The sequence below is a fragment of the Elephantulus edwardii genome, unplaced genomic scaffold, assembly GCF_000299155.1.
Source record: "Elephantulus edwardii isolate Elephantulus edwardi_28Jun2011 unplaced genomic scaffold, EleEdw1.0 scaffold00236, whole genome shotgun sequence".
NCBI lineage: Eukaryota > Metazoa > Chordata > Mammalia > Macroscelidea > Macroscelididae > Elephantulus > Elephantulus edwardii.
In genome coordinates, this window is record NW_006399986.1 from 2,246,906 (window position 1) to 2,266,988 (window position 20,083).

General features: G+C 43.7%; 1 protein-coding gene across 1 annotated transcript; it reads left to right on the plus strand.

Moving 5' to 3' along the window:
• Positions 1-1,870: 1,870 nt before the first annotated feature.
• On the plus strand, positions 1,871-20,078 carry LOC102861556 (zinc finger protein 432-like). The gene is made up of 4 exons (XM_006898711.1): positions 1,871-3,258; positions 3,343-3,437; positions 19,492-19,565; positions 19,752-20,078. Exons 1-4 carry the CDS (start codon positions 1,871-1,873, stop codon positions 20,076-20,078), a joined length of 1,884 nt encoding a protein of 627 aa, XP_006898773.1.
• Positions 20,079-20,083: the final 5 nt, after the last annotated feature.

A 20,083-nucleotide genomic window follows, 5' to 3' on the forward strand; every position in this document is an offset into this window, starting at 1 on the left:
AGACATTTATGTCTAAATTGTCAAGGTTACTATATGAGCTTTTAGTGCTGCTTAGTTGATTATCTTCTCAAAGTTACCCTGTAGGACAGTGGAACTTTCCAGTAGGAATTTATTCATTTGTATGAATCAGGCAGGCACATAATTTTCCTACTGCGGAGCTGATAGATTCACACCACCAACCTTTCTATCAAGAAGTAGACACTTCCAGGCTGCGGTATCATGACTTCTGGATTGCAATTAAACATGTAACTTGTAAAACTAGACCATAAATAAATTACAACTTGTAGTTTATAAATCTTTCCAAGTATGGCATTCAGTTTGTTGAACTTAAAAAAAAAAGATTGTTGAACTTGTCTTCAGGTCCGTATCAACTTATGGGCCTCTCATATGTGCAGAGGAGATATATTTTATAGGATAATGGAGGACCTGAAGCGCTTGCCGCAGAAGGTCAAGGACTGCAGCCTTCATTATGGATTGAGGCTCAATATCAAGAAAAGAAAAATTCTCACCACTGGGCCAATTGGCAGCATCAGGATGGATGGTAAAGAGATGGAGAGTGTTAACAGCTTTAATTTGCTTGGCTCCACAGTCAACACTCTTGGCACCAGCGGCCAGGAAATTAAAGACGTACTGTGATGGGAAAGTCTGCTGTTAGGGACCTCTCCAAAGTACTGAAGAGCAATGGTGTCATTCTGGAGACTAAGGTGAACCTGGTACAGGCCATGATCTTTCCAGTCACTTGGTAGGAGTCAGAGAGCTAGACAGTGACTAGGGAGGATAGAAGGAGAATTGATGCCTTTGAGCTGTGGTGTTGGAGAAGAGTATTGAATATACCATGGACTCTTAAGAAAATGAAGAGGTTATCCTAGAGAGGGTGAGACCAGGCTGTTCCTTGGAGGTAAGTATTCTGAAGCTTTGTCTGACATACTTTGGACATGTTGTAAGGAGGGACCAGTTCTTGGAGAGGGACATCATGCTTGGGAGGATGGAGGAGAGGAAGACCCTCGATGAGATGGATTGATTCAGTGACAAGGGTAATTGGGGTGGGTTTGTCGGAGACAGGTTAGCACAGGATAGGGCAGGGTTTAGGGCTACTGTATGTACATAGGGTCGCTATGAGTCACAGGCAACTCTAAGGCACGGCACGTAACAACAACAACAATGAACTAATTGACTTTTTGGAAGTAGATCTCCAGGTGTGTCTTATAAACCATTAACCTTTAGGCTATTGTTGTTTGCTGTCAAATCAGAATTGACACAGAGCTGACCCCTCCAGTGCATTTTCAGAGGCAGTTAACCACGTGGAAGGAGATTGCCCCATCCTTCTGTCAGGGAGCAGCTGGTAGATTCCAGCTGTATGCCTTTGGGATTGCAGTTCAGTTTCTTAACCACTAGGCCATCAGAGCTCCCTTTAGGTTATTAGTGATTTACTAATTGTTAAGTGCCCTTTAGAGACTCCAGCAGTGAAAGGCTACCTGTCATAAAAGAAGAAAGCCAAGGTAGACCCAGTTTTCTAATTGAAAACTTTCTCTTCCCAGCAGAACCAAAGGCACACATCTCCTGTTCCTCTTGCCTTCTGGCTTTGTGTTGTCAGAAGTTCCTCAGCCAACATGTGCTACAGATCTTCCAAGGATTATGTGCAGAACATCACTTCCACCCAAGGACATCCAGCCCAGGGCCTCAGAAGCAGCTTTCTGCTCAGAGCAGTGCAGAAGCTCAAGAGAAAGAAATCTCCACACCCATGGATGGAAGAACAGCGCAGGGAAAGACTTCCAAGACTTTTCCCTGCCTGCCCAGAAGAGAGCCAGCAAGCTGTAGAGAAGCTGAAGCTGAGACAGGGGTGAACCTGGAGTCTAACACAGTCCATAGGATGAACCCTGTGGAACTAGAACAATGGGGGAAAGAATTAAAAACCTCGGGATTTACAACAGTAGCCTCTGGAGAAGAAGACCCAGACCCAGACTGTGTCCTAAAGTTAAACCTCACCACAAACCAAAGATCACCATTCCAGGTGAAGCCTTATATTTGCAGAACATGTGGGCGAGCCTTTACCCAGAAGTCACATCTCATCACGCACCAGAGGGCACACTCAGGGGAGAAGCCTTATGTCTGCAAGGAGTGTGGACGAGCCTTCACTCAGAAGTCATCCCTTAACACACACCAGAGGACACACTCAGGAGAGAAACCATACGTTTGCAAGGAGTGTGGGCGAGCCTTTACCCGGAAGTCACATCTCTTCTCACACCAGTGGTCACACTCAGGGTACAAGCCTTATGTTTGCAAGGACTGTGGGCGTGGCTTCGGCTGTAATTCAACTCTCATCAAACACCAGAGGACGCACTCAGGAGAGAAGCCTTATGTTTGCAAGGAGTGTGGACAAGGCTTTAGCTGTAATTCAACCCTTATCTCACACCAGAGGACACACTCAGGGGAGAAGCCCTATGTGTGCAAGGAGTGTGGGCGAGGCTTTACCTGTAATTCGACTCTCATCAAGCACCAGAGGACTCACTCAGGAGAGAAGCCCTATGTGTGCAAGGAGTGTGGAAGAGGCTTTACCTGTAATTCTACTCTCACCTCACACCAGAGGACACACTTAAGAGAGAAGCCTTATGTTTGCAAAGAGTGTGGACAAGGCTTGACCCAGAAGTCACATCTCATCACACACCAGAGGATACACTCAGGGGAGAAGCCTTTTGTTTGCAAGGAGTGTGGGCGAGGCTTCAGCTGTAATTCGACTCTGGTCAAACACCACAGGACACACTCAGGGGAGAAGCCCTATGTTTGTGTGGAGTGTGCACGAAGCTTTAGCTCTATTTCAACTCTCATCTCTCACCAGAGGACACACTCAGGGGAGAAGCCCTATGTGTGCAAGGAGTGTGGGCGAGGCTTTAGCTGTAATTCAACTCTCATCAAACACCAGAGGACTCACTCAGGAGAGAAGCCCTATGTGTGCAAGGAGTGTGGAAGAGGCTTTAGCTGTAATTCAACTCTCATCTCACACCAGAGGACACACTCAGGGGAGAAGCCCTATGTGTGCAAAGAGTGCAGGCGAGGTTTTAGCTGCAATTCAACTCTCATTAAACACCTGAGGATCCATTCAGGAGAGAAGCCTTTTGTTTGCAAGGAGTGCGGGCGAGGCTTTAGCTGTAATTCATCTCTCATCTCACACCAGAGGACACACTCAGGGGAGAAGCCTTATGTTTGCAAAGAGTGTGGGCGAGGCTTTACCCATAAGTCAACGCTCTTCTCACACCAGTGGTCACACTCATGGTACAAGCCTTTTGTTTGCAAGGACTGTGGGCGAGGCTTTGGCTGTAATTCAGCTCTTGTCAAACACCAGAGGACCCACTTAGGAGAGAAGCCTTATGTTTGCAAGGAGTGCGGGCGAGGCTTTACCCAGAAGTCAAATCTTATCACACACCAGAGGAAACACCCTGGTTAAGAACTTCATCTTTTTTTCCTCGTTTACATGCAAGGCTTTACCCAGAAGAATTGTAAAATTCTTCATATTCTGCATACATATCCTTCATTTGAAACAGCATTTTATTAATTCTGTGTATTTACTTTCTAGATAATGCCCTTTGAAGCACAACAGGTTTTTATTTAATGAAGTCCAATTTACATAAATGTTTTCCTCTCTAAGATTCCATTGCCTAATCAGAGTCCAAACAGGTTTGTCCTGGAAAGGGTGAAGCCAGGCAGCTCCTTGGAGTCAAGGATTCTGAAGCTTCATCTGACATACTTTGGGCATGTTGCAAGGAGGGACTGGTCCTTGGAGAAGGACGGCACAGAAGAGGAAGACCCTCAATGATAGGGATCAATTCTGTGATTGGGGTGATGGGAATGAGTGTGTCAGAGACGGCGAGGTTGACACAGGATAGAGCAGGGTTTAGGGCTATTATACATAGGGTCACTATGAGTCACCAGTGACTCGATGGCACATAACAACAATCAGAGTCACAGAGGTCTCACCCAGTTCTTACATTTCTGATTAATCTTGAATTGGTGTTTGTGTATGACTTGAGGTAAGGTAGTTCATCTTCCTTTCTATTAACCTGGAGCCCAGTGAGTATGCAGAATGGTTCCCTCTGTTCATTAATGGAATCACTTGATAAGTACAGATAAATAAGGAACATCTTGCTTCCAAAATTCAGAGGCCCACCCAAAAAAGTCTGTCTTTGATTCTGGGAGAAAACAGATGCAAGAACTTATCCCTCAAATTAGTTGGAATAACTTGACATGCCCCACCTCAGTACCTCCTTGTAGATTTCTTGAAGGTGGAAGTTGGCTGAATTTTTTTTGTGGAGGAGCTAAATTCCCACCTTCAGTTGTCTTAACTCATAAGTTTATAGTCACTGATTGTACTGGATTCTAAACCCCAGAGAAGCACACGATTTGTTATTAGCGATACGATTCTAGGCACCGGGGCACCAAAACTCCTATGAAGAGGGGTGGTGCTGGTGCTGGTGTCAAGTCAGATTCAATCCGAAGCTGACCCTCCAGAATGATTTTCAGAAGCAGTAAATCGTGCAGGAGGAGATGGCCCCATCTTCTGTGGAGCAGCTGGTACATTCACACCGTGTCCTGTGTTGGCAGCACATTTCTTTAGGACTAACCCACTTTAGGACTTCCTCCCATTATGAAGTGGCCTGACCTAATGGAGCATTTCATTTGGGAGTGTCACCTATTCCTGGGACATGATTTGTAGTTTAGCTTAGGGGCATACTGGAATTTATCTCTAGGTATGAGTCCAGAAGCAAAAATAGATGGTGAGAGAATTTTGGGGATCAAATTAATGCCTTATAAAAGCATCTGCTGACTCAGGGATTTGTAGACTCAGATGCATATATTACATCTGAATTAATCTCATCAGGTGGGGATAGGAGGACTGGTTCAGAAGGATTCAGGAACTTACCACCTGCTTCCTCTTTGTCTTCTCATCTATCTCTCAGGGTCCTATTTCTTCCCAACAATTTAGTTGGAGTTCTAATGCATCCTGCTAGGAAAGGTGGAGGAGAAGAAAAAGAGAGTGATACTTTGAAGAAGTTGTTTTGACACAGTTACTGTAACAACAAGCTGGGGCATATCAGATAGCGAGGAAGGGTCACGATGGGAAGATTCAGGTCTGTTCATGGGATCACTGTGAGTCACAATGGACTCCATAGCACCTAAGAACAATAGCATCTATAGAATTGCTATATATGTTTAAAAAAATATAATGTAATAAGACAAAAGAGCAACAGTGTCTCTCTGGAGACTAAGGTGCGCCTGATACAGGCCATGGTCTTTGCAATCACTTGCTATGCATCAGAGAGTTGGACAATGACTAGGGAGGACAGAAGGAGAACTGATGCCTTTGAGCTGTGGTCCTGGAGAAGAGTATTGAATGTATGTACCATAGACCACCAAGAAAACAAACAGATTCATCGTGGAGAGGGTTAAACCAGGCTGCTCCTTGGAGGCAAGGATTCTGGGACTTTGTCTGACATACTTTAGGCATGTTGCAAGAAGGGACAGGTCCTTGGAGAAAGACATCATGCTTGGGAGGGTGGAGGGACGGCGCAAGAGGGGAAGACCCTCTACGAGGTGGATTGATTCAGTGACTGGGGTAATCGGGATGGGTGTGTCAGAGACAGTGCAATTGGCACAGGATAGAGCAGGGTTTAGGGCTGTTGTACATAGGGTTGCTATGAGTCGCAAATGACAGCACATAACAACAATGCCAGGGATCCCGTAGGGATTGGTGGAACTCTTGAAACTATGACCATTAGGCTTTGGGCAAAAACAAGCTGTGGTCCAGCTTTTAACCAGTTCACAGGTATATAAGGTGGACAAATAACAGCTTATTTACTAGAAAGACTAAGAAACCTGACATAAAAAATCAAATGTAGCATTTGCCAACAATAGGTTCCTGAGGCAAGAAACCATTGAGGAGAAGGCTAATGAAAATATGAAGTCCTAGGACTAAATGGGGAAACGTGCAGTTACATTGTGGATGGGGCAGCATAAGATGTTCTCTGACGTTTACAAGATCTGGGAGGTCCCAGTCAGACTGTGCCTGGAGGTGGAGGTAGTAGGATGGTCAGTAGGGTAGAGAGTAACATGTTTTTTTTTCATACTAGTTTATTTACAAAATTTGAATTTATTGTTTGCCAGAACAGATTCTTCCAATTTCCCTTACCACCCCCATCAAATTGTACAACTCATGATTAATTCCTCCCTCCCACTGCCCATCCTCATTCCTCTGCTTCCACCCTCCCCCACCCCCTCTTGGATCCTTTACTCATTCTACAATAATGGTTTTATACAATATTTGTCCTCGTGGGACCGAGTTCACTCAGCATAATGCTCTCCAGTCCCTCCCAAGGTAGGTAGTAGTTTACAAAATCATTGCTCCTGTGTGCTGCGTAGTATTCCATTGTGTGAATGTACCATAATTTCTTAATCCATTCGTTTGTGGTTGGAGAGGGTAACATTCCTGACTTGTTCACTGGACGAAATGCCTCACCTGCCAGCAACGATTGTGAAGGAGCCAAAAGCTAATCACTGGTAATCACTGGTGTTGATGTGGTCATCGATTTTCACAGGCAGGAAACCAGCTTCACAAAAGAAACCAAGAAGAAAGACATCAAGTATGACATGAAACCAATCAAAGGCAAACTTGATGAACAGAAACCAGAAGGAATAAAACTTTTATGATGGGCTGCAGAACAGATGACGCACATCCTTGACAATTTAAATAAACTACCAGTTCAATGTCAAGAAGACAAAGATTCTCACCACTGGACCAATTGGTAGCATCAGGATGGATGGCGAAGAGATTGAGATTGTTCACAGTTTCATTTTGCTCGGCTCCACAGTCAACACTCTTGGCACCAGCAACCAGGAAATAAAAAAACGTATTGCGATGGGAAAGTCTGATGTTAGGGACCTCTCTAAAGTACTCAAGAGCAACGGTGTCTCTCTGGGGACTAAGGTGCGCCTGATACAGGCCATGGTCTTTGCAATCACTTGTTATGCATCAGAGAGTTGGACAATGCTAGGGAGGACAGAAGGAGAATTGATGCCTTTGAGCTGTGGTGCTGGAGAAGAGTATTGAATGTACCATGGACTACCAAGAAAACAAACAGATTCATCCTAGAGAGGGTTAAACCAGGCTACTCCTTGGAGGCAAAGATTCTGGGGCTTCGTCTGACATACTTTGGACATGTTGCAAGGAGAGACAGGTCTTTGGAGAGGGACATCATGCTGGGTAGAGTGGAGGGACAGCGCAGGAGGGGAAGACCCTCTATGAGGTGGATTGATTCAGTGACTGGGGTAATCAGGATGAGTGTGTCGGAGGCAGTGCGATTGGCACAGGATAGAGCAGGGTTTAGGGCTGTTGTACATAGGGTCGCTATGAGTCGCAAACAACTCGACGGCACATAAGAACAACAACCAGTTCTTTATTGGTGAAAGCATGAATCCCTATGGCATGCTTGTTTTGCTGGATTACCTTGAGAATGGTGCAATCCCTTTCATTATTTAAGGATGACTTAGAAATGGAGAAATGTTAACAAATTTGTCACTTATTTGAATCCATTACTTGTCATCTTAACTGGCTGCTGGTTTTCATTGACACAACATGAGAATTTAAACAAATGGGTCAGATGCCATCTAAAGCTCTTCATTTGATTTTGTCCTCGATTTATTTGGAGTGGAAATATTTTTTTTAGAATTTCCACATAGAAATATATTTATTTTCATCTTTAGAATTTGGCTCAGAACAGTCATACATTAAGATTTTCATTTCATGGGATTGTTTACCTATATGTAATAATTTATTTCCTGGAGTGGAAACAGTTTTTTAAAAAGGAAAATAAAATTGTTGTAAGTTGTCTAAAAATAAAATACATTTAAGCTTAATTGAGAATGCCTTATAGTAGAATATTATATAAACTCATCCCCTGGTGTCGAAGCAGCCAGCACCAGGATGTTGGTCATAAAGTATGAGACTTTTAGATAACCTCTCCAGTTAAGCAATTTCTGGGACTGGAATATAAACACAAGAATCAAGTCTTCATTCTGAAGAGATAAAGGGAAAGTGTTCATAGCAGGACCATCATCATTTCAAGTGTATCCTTAACACATCTCATCATTACAAACGGAAGTGGTAAACAGTAGAAAAGAGTACTAAAAGCATAAAAAGAGATTGATACAATTGAACCCCCCCCCCCAACCCACCAAAATGTACAAAGGAGGACAATATCTTTTATAAGCCTTTGCTCAAATCACAAGAAAAAAGTAACAATAAATTGCTACATGCATTTGTAGGTACATACAAAGTATTCAGTTTCTTAACATTTGAATGATAAAAAATAGTTTGAGCAAGTAATGGAAGACTCCAGTTAAAACTTCTTAATTTGATAATGCCAGATTCAAAGGAAACAAAGTTGCAACCAGATTTGCAATTGAAATAATAAAAGTATGGCCTAATATTGTCTTTCTTGTTCAATATTCTGCAAATCGTAAAAAAAAATTAACTCAAAATTAGGAATGATTTTATATTTGAAACACATTACAATAGTAAATCCTTTTTGTATGTTTTAATAATGTGTTAGTTGTTAAGTGCTGTCGAGTCACAGACGACTCATAGTGACCCTATGAACGAAAGACCTGAGCACTATTCATAGAGTTTCTGAAGGCAAGCCATTTCTAAAGTGGATGCCACTCCCGCTTCCAAACTTGTTTTAATGGGGGAGGGCCACAAAACACTGTTGGTAATGGGTAACCATTATCACATTTGGCACCTCTGTGTTCCAGTGTTTAGCAGCACAGCAACCAAATGTATTAGTAGGAAAGATAATTTGTGATTTTCCATGAAATTTGACACTTCAGGAGTTTGTAATAAATAGGTCACTGAAAAAGAAGATTTTCAGAGCCATCTAATGTGGTTTCAACCAAAGATTTCTTTTCCTCCAAACCTAATCCCTAGCTTCTGAGGCATTTTCCATAAAATATAAATTAACTCTTCAAACTAGTATTCAAAGAAATTTTTATTTTCACAGCCAGAAAACCATTTATTTGTTTTGCTTCATGTTATTGGATCGAATTTTTGAAATTTCATAAAGTAATCCATAACATTTTAACCAAATTTAGGTTCATCAGATTTCCTTTTTGATTTAAAAATAGCTTTTTCAACTCTTAAGCAAACAAGATGAGTAAATTTATTAAAACATTTAAATGAGGCTAGCTCTGGTGGCTTAGTGGCAAGAAGCTGCACTGCAATCTCAGAGGTGCACGGTTCAAATCCACCAGGTGCTCTGCTGGAGAAGGAGGAACAATCTCCTCCTGTGCCAGTCAGATCTGATTTGGCAGTACACACAAAAAATAATGAAATAAAATTTTAAAAAAAGGAAAACATTTAAATGTGTATGGGTGTGTGGTATAATTAGGCAATGATGTAATGTTATATTCCATTGTATTTAACAATCATTTTCCATTTTCACATCTTGATCTTTGAACCATAACAATATTGATAAGTCCAGGCCAATGCTTCTTATCCTTCATTACCATCACCTGGAAACTAACTTCTAACTGACTCTCCAGTGGTTTTTCAAGAGGCTGTAAGCCAGACAAGAGGAAATCGTTCATCTTTCTTTCATGAGCCAACTGGTGGATTTGAACTGCATGCCTTTGAGTTAGCATTACAACTCCTTACCCACTAGGCCACCAGAGCAAAAAGTATCAATAGAACTTGTAAGGCTTATCTACTACAAAACAAAATGACTGTTTTCATTTAAACTTTTATCCTTTAATTTTAAGCGTGTCTCAATGCCTTCTGTGTTAGAATTCTATTCTAGGAACAACTTGTTTACATCTTCTTGATGAGCATTCACTTGATTTCTGACAACTATAGTCAAACTTGGAAGTAGGAGTGGTGTCCACTTCCTAAACAACATGCCTCTGGGAACGCTATGAACTTTGGTAAATGATGATAGTTACAGAAAGGCTTCAGGCCTTTTGTTCATCAGGTCGCTATGAGTCGTGCTCGACTCGACGGCAATCAACAACATAGTCAAACACCATCTTATTTTCTTTCACATAAAATTGTCATCCCTGGCGAGCTCTGGTGGTCTAGTGGCCAAGAAGCTGCAACTGCAGTCTCAGAGATGCATGGTTCAAATCCACCAGATGCTCTGCTGGAGAAGGAGGAACAATCTCCTCCTGTACCAGTCAGATCTGATTTGACAGTACACACACAAAAAATAATGAAATAAAATAAATTAAAAAAAAATTGTCATCCCTTAGGGGAGCTCTGGTGGCCTAGTGGCAAGAAGCTACACTGTAACCCCAGAGATTTGTGGTTCAAATCTACCAGATGCTCTGCCGGAGAAGGAGGGGCCATCTCCTCCTGTTCCAGTCAGATCAGATTTGATGGTACACACACAGAGGAAATAATAATTTTTTTTTAAATTGTCATCCTTTATTTTGGGCAAGTCTTTAAAAAGTGCTTAGTCAAACTGGCTCATTCTTTATCAGGCCAGAGCAAAGGGCATGAGAGTGAAGCTATCTATAGGAGGTGTTCTCTTGTGAAAGGCATGGTGGAGCATGTCTGACAGCTTCCTGAATCCATTGGAGTTTTGCATGGACAGAGACATGGAGATGTGACTCTTTGGCACAGACCCTTCATAAACTCCTTCACCAAACTGAGGAGCACAGCTGCACCTTTACTCATCTATAACACTGGTTCTCGGCCTCTGTTCTATCTCGTGTGATGACATCAGGTCCAATCCTAGCAGGGAGATGCTGAGGATGGTCTAATATTTACAAAGCTGGGGTTTTGAAGTTCAGGCTCAAGGTTTGGAGATGCAGCAGCATGTCTGGAGCCATATATTGACTGAAGGTGACCCATGTTCATTTCCTTTCCCAAAGTCACTTTCCATAGACCTTTCAGTGACTGGAAGAATGAGTGATGTCCCCCTCTCTTGGGGGATTCACTAACCATGCCATCTCATGTAAGCCTACTCAGTGTAAGAAAGTGCTTTATTCTGTAAAATATGTCAATAAAACAAGTGAGCTAATACGGAGAAAAAACACACTTCTCTGGCATCACAAGACCTCAGAGGCTAGGGACTATTCTGATCTTGCCGAGCTTTCTCTCTGTCTGCTGACTCATAAACAATAAGATTTGATCACTCCAATTTATTTACATGGATTGAGTTGGTTAAACCATAACAACCATATTTGTAATTGCATGATTAAGTTTATAAAGGTTAACTGTTTGTTGTTTGCCAAGGAAAGAAAAAGCCTAGACTTGAGGCAGCCCCATTCATAAATTATTCAGCAAACCGACTGGTACCAAGTAGATTCTGACTCATAAACCCTAGAGCTCTGAGTAGGATTGTTCCATCTGGATATTGAGGCTATTAATCTCTAAGTCTTTAAGGTACACTCTGGGTTATCTTTCTTCTTGCAGAGTGGGTAGTGGATTTGAACTGCCAACCTTTTGGTTAGAAGCAGAACACTTAATCTACTGCACCACCAGGAACATGCAAAAGAAGGTGGTATTCTGATTTTTTAAATTCCTTGCACACACTGAATCCCATATTATGGTTTCTTTGCTAGTCTTTGGAATCTAATCTAAGACATACCATTTTACCTGCAGTTGACATTTCTAATAATTCTTTCAAATTCTTTTCCTCCCTGATAGATAGGCCTATTGGCAGTGTCATGATAGATGACAAAGAGATTGAGATTGTGAACAGCTTTAGTTTGCTTGGCTCCACAGTCAACACTCTTGGCACCAGCAGCCAGGGAATAAAAAGATGAATTGTGTTGGGGAAAGTCTGCTGTCAGAGACCTCTCCAAACTACTGAAGAGTCTGGAGACTAAGGTGTGCTTGATACAGGCTATGGTCTGTGCAATCACTTGCTATGCATGAGAGAGCTGGACAGTGACTAGGGAGGATAGAAGAATTGATGCCTTTGAGCTGTGGTACTAGAGAAGAGTATTACATATATCATGGACTGCTAAGAGAACAAACGGGTTTGTTGTTGAGAGGGTTAAACCAGGCTGCTCCTTGGAGGCAAGGATTTGGGGGCTTCATCTGACATACTTTGGACATGTTACAAGGAGGGTCCAGTCCTTGGAGAGGGATGTCATACTTGGGAGGGTGGAGGGACAGCATAAGAGAGGAAGACCCTTGATGAGATGGATTGATACAGTGACGGGGGTAATGGGTGTAGGTGTGCCAGAGACAATAAGATTGGCACAGGATAGAGCAGGGTTTAGGGCTGTAGTACATAGAGTCACTATGAGTTGCAGGCGACTCAACAGCACATACCAACAGCAATAGATAAGAACTCTTAATTGCAAATATAAAACCAGACTACTATTATTGAAGGCAACACAGAATGGTAATTCATTAAGGCTTTAATTCTTGATTTGAATTTTTTTATTTGTTATCAAGGTTACAGTATAGGAAGCAGGCATAAGCTAATTGTTGTTATGCACCATTGAGTGGGAACCAGTCGTGACTGACCGACCCGCCACTACGTTTTCAGAGGCAGTAAATTGCATGAGAGGAGACTGTCCATCTTTCTCCTGCAGAGCAGCTGGTGGATTCATCCATATGCCTTCGGGTTGGCAGTGCAGCTTGTTAGCACTAGGCCACTAGAGAACCATATCTCATCAAGACCATAGTAAACTAGGGAGCTCTTGTGGCCTAGTGGCAAGAAGTTGCACTGCAATCCCAAAGGCACATGGTTCTAATCCACCAGATGCTCCGCCAGAAAAGGAGGAGCAATCTCCTGTACAGTTGGATCCAATTTGATGGTACAGACACACACACACACACACACACACACACACAATAATAAAATAAAGAAGACCATAGCACATCAAGAAAGCATAAGGTAACTAAAAGTCAGGATAATAAGAAATCACAAGAGACTCTGAAGCTTGGCTTTTGAAGATAAATTACTTAAATTGGATGCAACAAATGATGACATAAAAGAGCTGGACAGAAGATTTCAAGAGTTGTCTTGAGAAGATAGGAAAATACTGTAAAACTCACTGGAGCATCAGCTGTGAGTGTGTTCCCGTTCTTGGTAATGAGAGACAGAAAATATTAATGATGGTGAAAGAATACAAAGATAATATCCTGAGACACTGTGCCAAAAGAAATTAGACCATGTTCATCAATTTCAAGAGAGAGCATATGACCAAGAACCCAGTATTGAGGGGGGGGGAAAGCTAAGCTGCACAGAATGGAGTGGCCTAAACAACAAAATAGCATTAGGGATGTTTCAACCAACAGAGTCAATGCTGAAAAGTTCATATATGCCAGGGAATGTGTAGATAGCACCCTAGTTAATCAACAGGAAGAGATCCATATTTGTTCCTATTTCACAGAAAGGTAACCCAATGGAAGACAGAAATATCAAACACTATTCTGCCCACCAAGTTTTCCTGATGATAATTTTAAAGGGGTTGCAGCACAGCCAAGCAAACATTTTTACTGTGTACTGTAGAGGTGGAACTGACTCATAGCTCAGTCTCCAACAGGTTTCCAGAGGTGGTTAATTGCAGGAGGAGATTGCCCATTCTTTCCTCTTAAGCTACTGGTGGATTTGAACCGTGTGCCTGTGGGTTGTCATTGCACCTCCTTACCACGGAACCTCCAGAGCTCCCTCAGGCTTTTAAACTGAAGAGTAAAAGGAAGCAGCCTCCCACTTCCAATCCGAGTTCGATAATTCACTAGAATGAGTCACAGAACTCACCCAAAACACTCTATGATTGTACCATCGTACTAACACTAGAAGATGTGAAGGAAAGACATACATCTAGCAAGGTAGGAGGATTCCCATTTTGCAGCTTCCATATTCCAAAAAGGGATGTGCTATATGTTCCCATGCCACTTTCCCCCAATAATTCCAAAAAGGGATGTGCTATATGTTCCCATGCCACTTTCCCCCAATCAGGAAAGTCATAGAGCTTGTCTATCCAGAGCTTTAGTTCATGAAGTACCCTAATTAGGATTTATTTGATCCACTCCTCCGTCTCATAATGCCAGCTGAAGTTTGAAAGAAGCAATGTATATGATAAATTAGTTCAAGAGCTAGTCAAAAGGTTGTACTTTCTGAGTAAACATACTGTCTCACTGCTAAGTAATTTTGATGAAAGATCAGAGTTACATAAGCAAACAAATTCAGGGATATTGGGTTCTCATCTCGCAATCAGTGCAATAATTTTTCTAACACCGCCCCCAAAGGTCACATTCTGTCAAGCTGTTGCACAAACCATAGACCAGAGAGGAGAGAATGTGCTTTGACCACTGACAGACAGGAGGAGCTGCAGAGAACCACTGGAGGGCAGGGCTGGGAGGAGCAATACAGCTTGGCATGGTTCCTTGAGTTAGAGACCCAGCTCCTCTACAAATGAGGGGGTAGGTTTCCAGCTGGAGGTCCCTGAGGTCTGACACTGTGAGTTACTTCACTGTTTGACTCCAACTCTAGTGATGCTATCCGATGTAAATATCCCATTTCTGGAATGACCCTGGGAGAGAGACTTTTTTATGGCTCAGTTATACTCTACATGAATGATAAATGATGCACTTTCTTAGAAAAGGTAATTCAATGTCAAAGAGTACTTCTACACGTCATATTGACTTGTTGTTTTTTGTTAAGTGCTGTCAAGTCCCTTGCAACTCATAGGCGACCCTATGTACAACAGCCCTAAACTCTGCTCTGTCCTGTGCCAATCCCACTCTCTCCAATACACCCATCCCGATTACCCCAGTCACTGAATCAGTCCATCTCCTAGAGGGCCTTCCTATACTGTGCCCTCCACCCTCCCAAGCATGATGTCCCTCTCCAAGGACCTGTCCCTCCTTACATGTCCAAAGTATGTCAGACAAAGCCCTAGAATCCTTGCCTCCAAGGAGCAGCCAGGTTTAACCCTCTTTAGGATGAATCTGTTTGTTCTCCTAGCAGTCCACGGTACATTCAATACTCTTTTTCAGCACCACAGCTCAAAGGCATCAATTCCCCTTCTTTCCATCCTGTTCATTGTCCAACTCTCTGATGCATAACAAGTGATTGCAAAGACCATAGCCTGTATCAGATGCACCTTAGTCTTCAGAATGACACCATTGCTCTTCAGTACCCTGGAGAGGTCCCTAACAGCCACCTTTCCCATCGCATTATGTTTTTTTATTTCCTGGCTACTGGTGTCAAGAGTGTTGACTGTGGAGCCAAGCAGACTAAAATTGTTAACGATTTCAATCTCTTCACCATCCATCTTGATGCTGCCAATTGGTCCAGTGGTGAGAATCTCTGTCTTCTTGACGTTGAGACTCAATCCATACTGAAGGCTGTAGTCCTTGACCCTCTGCAGCAAGCATTTCAGGTCCTCCTTAGTTTCAGCAAGCAAGGTTGTGTCATCTGCATAACAGATTGTTAATAGATCTTCCACTAATCCTGATGCCTCAATTCTCCTCATAGAGCCCAGCCTCCCGGATAATCTGTTCTGCATACAGGTTGAAAAGGTATGGAGACAGGGCACATCCCTGGCGTACGCCTTTCCCAATTTTGAACCATGCAGTGTTTCCCTGCTCTGTTCTGACGACTGCCTCTTGGTGCAAGTATAGGTTTCACATTCTAGAACGAGCAAGTGTTCTGGGATTCCCATTCTTCTCAGAGTCAGCCACAGTTTGTTATGCACATTCTACAAGACCTATTTATTTGTACTTTTGGCAGTCTCTGGGACATTCAGTACTCTCCTCCAAAACCACAACTCAAAGGCATCTGTGATTCTTCTATTGTCTTCCCCCCCCCTTGTTGTGTACCGTTGAATTTGACTCCACTGATACAGGAACAGGAGGAAATTGTCCCTCCTTCTCCAGCAGAGCATCTGCTAGATTCGAACCGTGTGCCTTCAGGATTGCAGCACAGCTTCTTGCCACTAGGCTACCAGAGCTCCCTAATTCTTCTATTGTCTTTATTCACCCTTCCTACTTTCAGATGTATAGCAAGTAATTGGAAAGATCATGGCTTGGAGCAAGTGCACCTTAGTCTTTAAACTGAAATCATTGCAATTCAGGACCTTGGAGAAGTCCCTGATAGCAGATTTTCCCGACACAATATGTCTTTTAATTTCTTTCCTGCTGGTATCTAGGGTGCAGATTGTGGATCCAAGCAAGATGAAATCATTGACAATTTGTCCATTCTCTCTATCTATGATGATGTCAGTTGAACCAAGATGAAGAATATTTTTTAATGAAACTTTTTTAAAAATTTTTATTATTTTTTTTTTGCGTGTGTACCATCAAAACTATCCAGCAGGACATCTGGTGGATTTGAACTGCACACCTCTGGAATTGCAGTGAAGCTTCTTGCCACTAGGTTAGGCCACCAGAGCTCTATAAGAATGTTTTCTTGCTGTCAAGATGTAAACCATATTGAAAGTTGTAGTCATTCAATGGTGTGAACTTCTGCAGCAAGCGCTTCAAGTCCTCCTCACTTTGAGTATGCAAGGTTGTGTTATATAACTCAAGCTGTTAATGCTTTCTCAGATCTAGACTTAGCAGAACCTTCTGTCCCTGGCTGAGTAGATGCTGCTTTCTTTTCCATCAGTAATTCACTGCGTATGTATTGGCCAACTGCCAGGTGGCAGATGAGTCCTGGGGACACAGTCATTATGCACTTACCTGCTAGCAAAAAGAGTTGGACATTTCACCTATCAACCAGTCTGACTTCTCAGAGGGGATTGGAAGACTATCAGTTTGTATGAACCAGCCAGCCACATATTTCTCCTCCTGTTCGGCATAGAAGCTTACCACCAACCTTTCTATTAGTAGGCAAACCCCAGAATGCTGCACTATAATGCCCTCTTCTGGATTGCAACAAAAAGTATAACCTGAAAAGCTGGACCATGAATAATTGGTTGGAAACAACTTGTGTCTATATGTTTTTCCAAGTGTGGCGTTAAGATGGTTGAACTTGTCATCGGGTCTTTATCAATCCATGGGGCTCATACATACGTGGAGGAGATATGCTCCATAGGGCAATGAAGGCTTTGGTCTGTTGTATGTAGCTCTCCAGGTCTGGCTTATAAACCATCAATCCTTAGGCTATTGGTAAATTACTGTAAGTGGTGTTTAGAGACTCCAGCAGTAAGAGGCTGCCTGTCATGAAAGAAGACAGCCCAAGTAGACCAAGTTTTCTGATTGAAAAGCAAAGCCACAGACCTCCTCCTGTTCCTCTTGCCCTCTGGCTTTCTGCTCTCAGAATTTGATCTTTACACAACAGATCTACACCCTATTTGATCTACTACACACTGCAGATCTTCCAAGGACTATTTGCAGAACATCCCTGCCACCCTGAGGAAGCAGCTTTAGGAAGCAAGATACTGAGGAGAGCTCCTGGAGGGAAAAGCACAGAAGCTACAGACAGAGAGTTCTCTAAACCCTTGGGTGGGAAGACAAGGGAAAAGAAGATTTCAAAGACCTTTTCCTGCCTGCCCAGAAGACAGCCTGCATGCTGTAGAGAAGAGGACACAGGGTGAGCCTAGAATCCAACTTGGCACAAAGGGCAAAGCCTGTGACAATAAAACAATGGGATGAAGAAGTAGAAACTTCAGGGTTACAGCAGCAGCCTATGGAGAAGACACCCCAGACTGTGTCCTAAAGTCAAACTTCAGTACAAATCAAAGGTCTCAGGAGAAACTTATATTTGCAAGGAGTATGGGAAAGGATTTCCTCAGCATTCCACTCTCATCACACATCACAGGACACACTCAGGGGAAAATCCTTAAGTTTGCAGGGAATGTGAGTGAGGCCATACCCAGAAGTCAGCTCTGTGTGTGTGTACCGTCAAATCGAACCTGACTGGTTCAGGAGGAGATTGCCCTTCCTTCTCTAGCAGAGCATCTGGTGGATTCGAAGTGCATACCTCTGGGATTGCAGTGCAGCTTCTTGCCACTAGGCCACCAGAGCTCCCTAGAAGTCAGCTTTTAACATACACCAGAGGACATGCTTGGGGAGGGGGAAGCCTTATATTTTCAAGGAGTGTGGGCAAGGAGTTACCTGTAATTGAAAGCTCATCACACACCACAGGACACACTCAGATGAGAAGCCTATGTTTGCCAAGGAGTGTGACCAAGGCTTTACTTATCAACTCTCATGCACCTCATGTTTAGAAACCTTATGCGTTCCTAGTTGACACTGGAGGCTTTACCCAGAAGACCTGATCCTTTATCACACATAGGGCTTTTATATAGTGTATATATTCTTATTTTCTGATTGATGATTTTTAAAAAATTCTTTTAAATTTTTATTGTATTATTTTTATGTGTACCATCAAATCAGATCTGACTGGTACAGGAGAAGATTAGCCTTTCCTTCTCCAGCAGAGCATCTGGTGGATTTGAACCGCTTACCTCTGGGATTGCAGTGCAGCGTCTTGCCACTAGGCCCCCAGAGCTCCCTTGATTGATGATTTTTGAAGCACAAAAGTTGTTTTTTTTTCTTTCATAAAGTCATATATATAATTCATTATGATCTGATGTCCCTTTTAAGAACCCATTGCTTCTTGAAGGCCTTATAGATCTCAAACAGTTTTTAGGTTTGTGATTGATCTTGAGTTGGTATTTGCATATTTTGTGAGGTAGGGTAGTTCATCTTCCTTTGGTTTCACCTAAACACAGCGAGTATGCAGCATGTTTCCACCAGTTCAGATATGGAGTCACTTGATAAGTAGGCTATAATAGTATACATAAATGAGGAATGTGTTGCCTCCAACATCCAAAGAGGCCCACCAAAAATATGTCCCCGTTTAATTTTGGGAGGGAGCAGATGCAATAACGTATCCCTGTTTCGTTGTAACGCTTGACCACTACACCTCTACAAATGTTGTGAAGGTGGAAGTTGGTGGAATTTTGTTGGGTTCAATTCTCACCCTCTAGCCTGCAAGTAATAGCTTTGTCCCGCAGAGGTTGAAAAAAAGTTGGGTCCTTGGAGGCAAAGATATTGAAGGTCCGTTTAACGTACTTCGGGCATGTTCCCAGAAAGGATCAGTCCTTAGAGAAGGACGTCATGCTTGAAGGGTGGAGGGATAGCCCAAGAGAGAAAGACCCTGAATGAAAGGGAATGACACAGTAACTGGTATAATGGAGGTAAGGGTCTCAGATACCGTGAGATTGGCTCATAATAGGAGAGGGTTCAGAGCTACTGTGTATAGGGCTTGACTTGAGGTTATATAACAACAATAGCCTGCAACAGACACTTAAGTTTAGAGTCACTGATAATCGTAGATGTGAACCTCTAGAAAAGCACAGCCTTTGTGACAGCAGCACGACTCTATGCGCTGTGCCACCAGAGCTCCCAGTGCGAGGTGGCACTTCGTTTGGTGTCCACTCTCTTTCAGCCTCGCAGCTTCAGCCCGGTGACCCTAAGCTCGCTGACAGCTGCCCCTTAAGGCGTCTACCTCCCCCCCTCCCCCAATTTTCCAGCAAGCCTGAGCAAAAGCTTCCGGGTCAGCAGCTTCGGCAGCGCGGGGCCGCTCCCGGCGGCACCGGAAGTGCTCGTGCGTCCTCCGAAGCGCCGGGGGGCGTGGCCGGGTATGTGCCAGCGGTGGGCGGGGTGGGAATATTCCAGCGGACTCGTTTATTTCCCGGCTTGTCCTGCAGGTTTCCTTGGACAACCTTTTCCAAGATGATGAGCGGGCATCCGCAGAGGGGCGACTGTGGCCGCAGTGACCGCTGTCCGGTAGGTGGACGTCGGGGGTCAGCAGCCCCTTTGTGACGGGGGTCGGGCCCCTCCCGCGGCCGAGGCCTGGATGGGCGGGCGCAGCCCTGGCGGCTCCGGGGCCTCGATTCCCTCTCCCCGCGGGGACCGGGCGCCCAGGGAAGGGGGTGTCCCCCCGCATCGCGGCCCGAGGTGGAGGGGGGCCGGCGGGGGCGAGGCCTGCGCTGCTGGGAGGGGAGGAGGCGGGGCCTGCGGCGGCTGCTGTGTGTGTGTGAAGGAAATCGGGGAGACGCCGCCGGGGGTCCTGGGGTCCCGGGCCCCGCGCCACCCTGCCTTCCCCACCTGCGTCTAGGATGA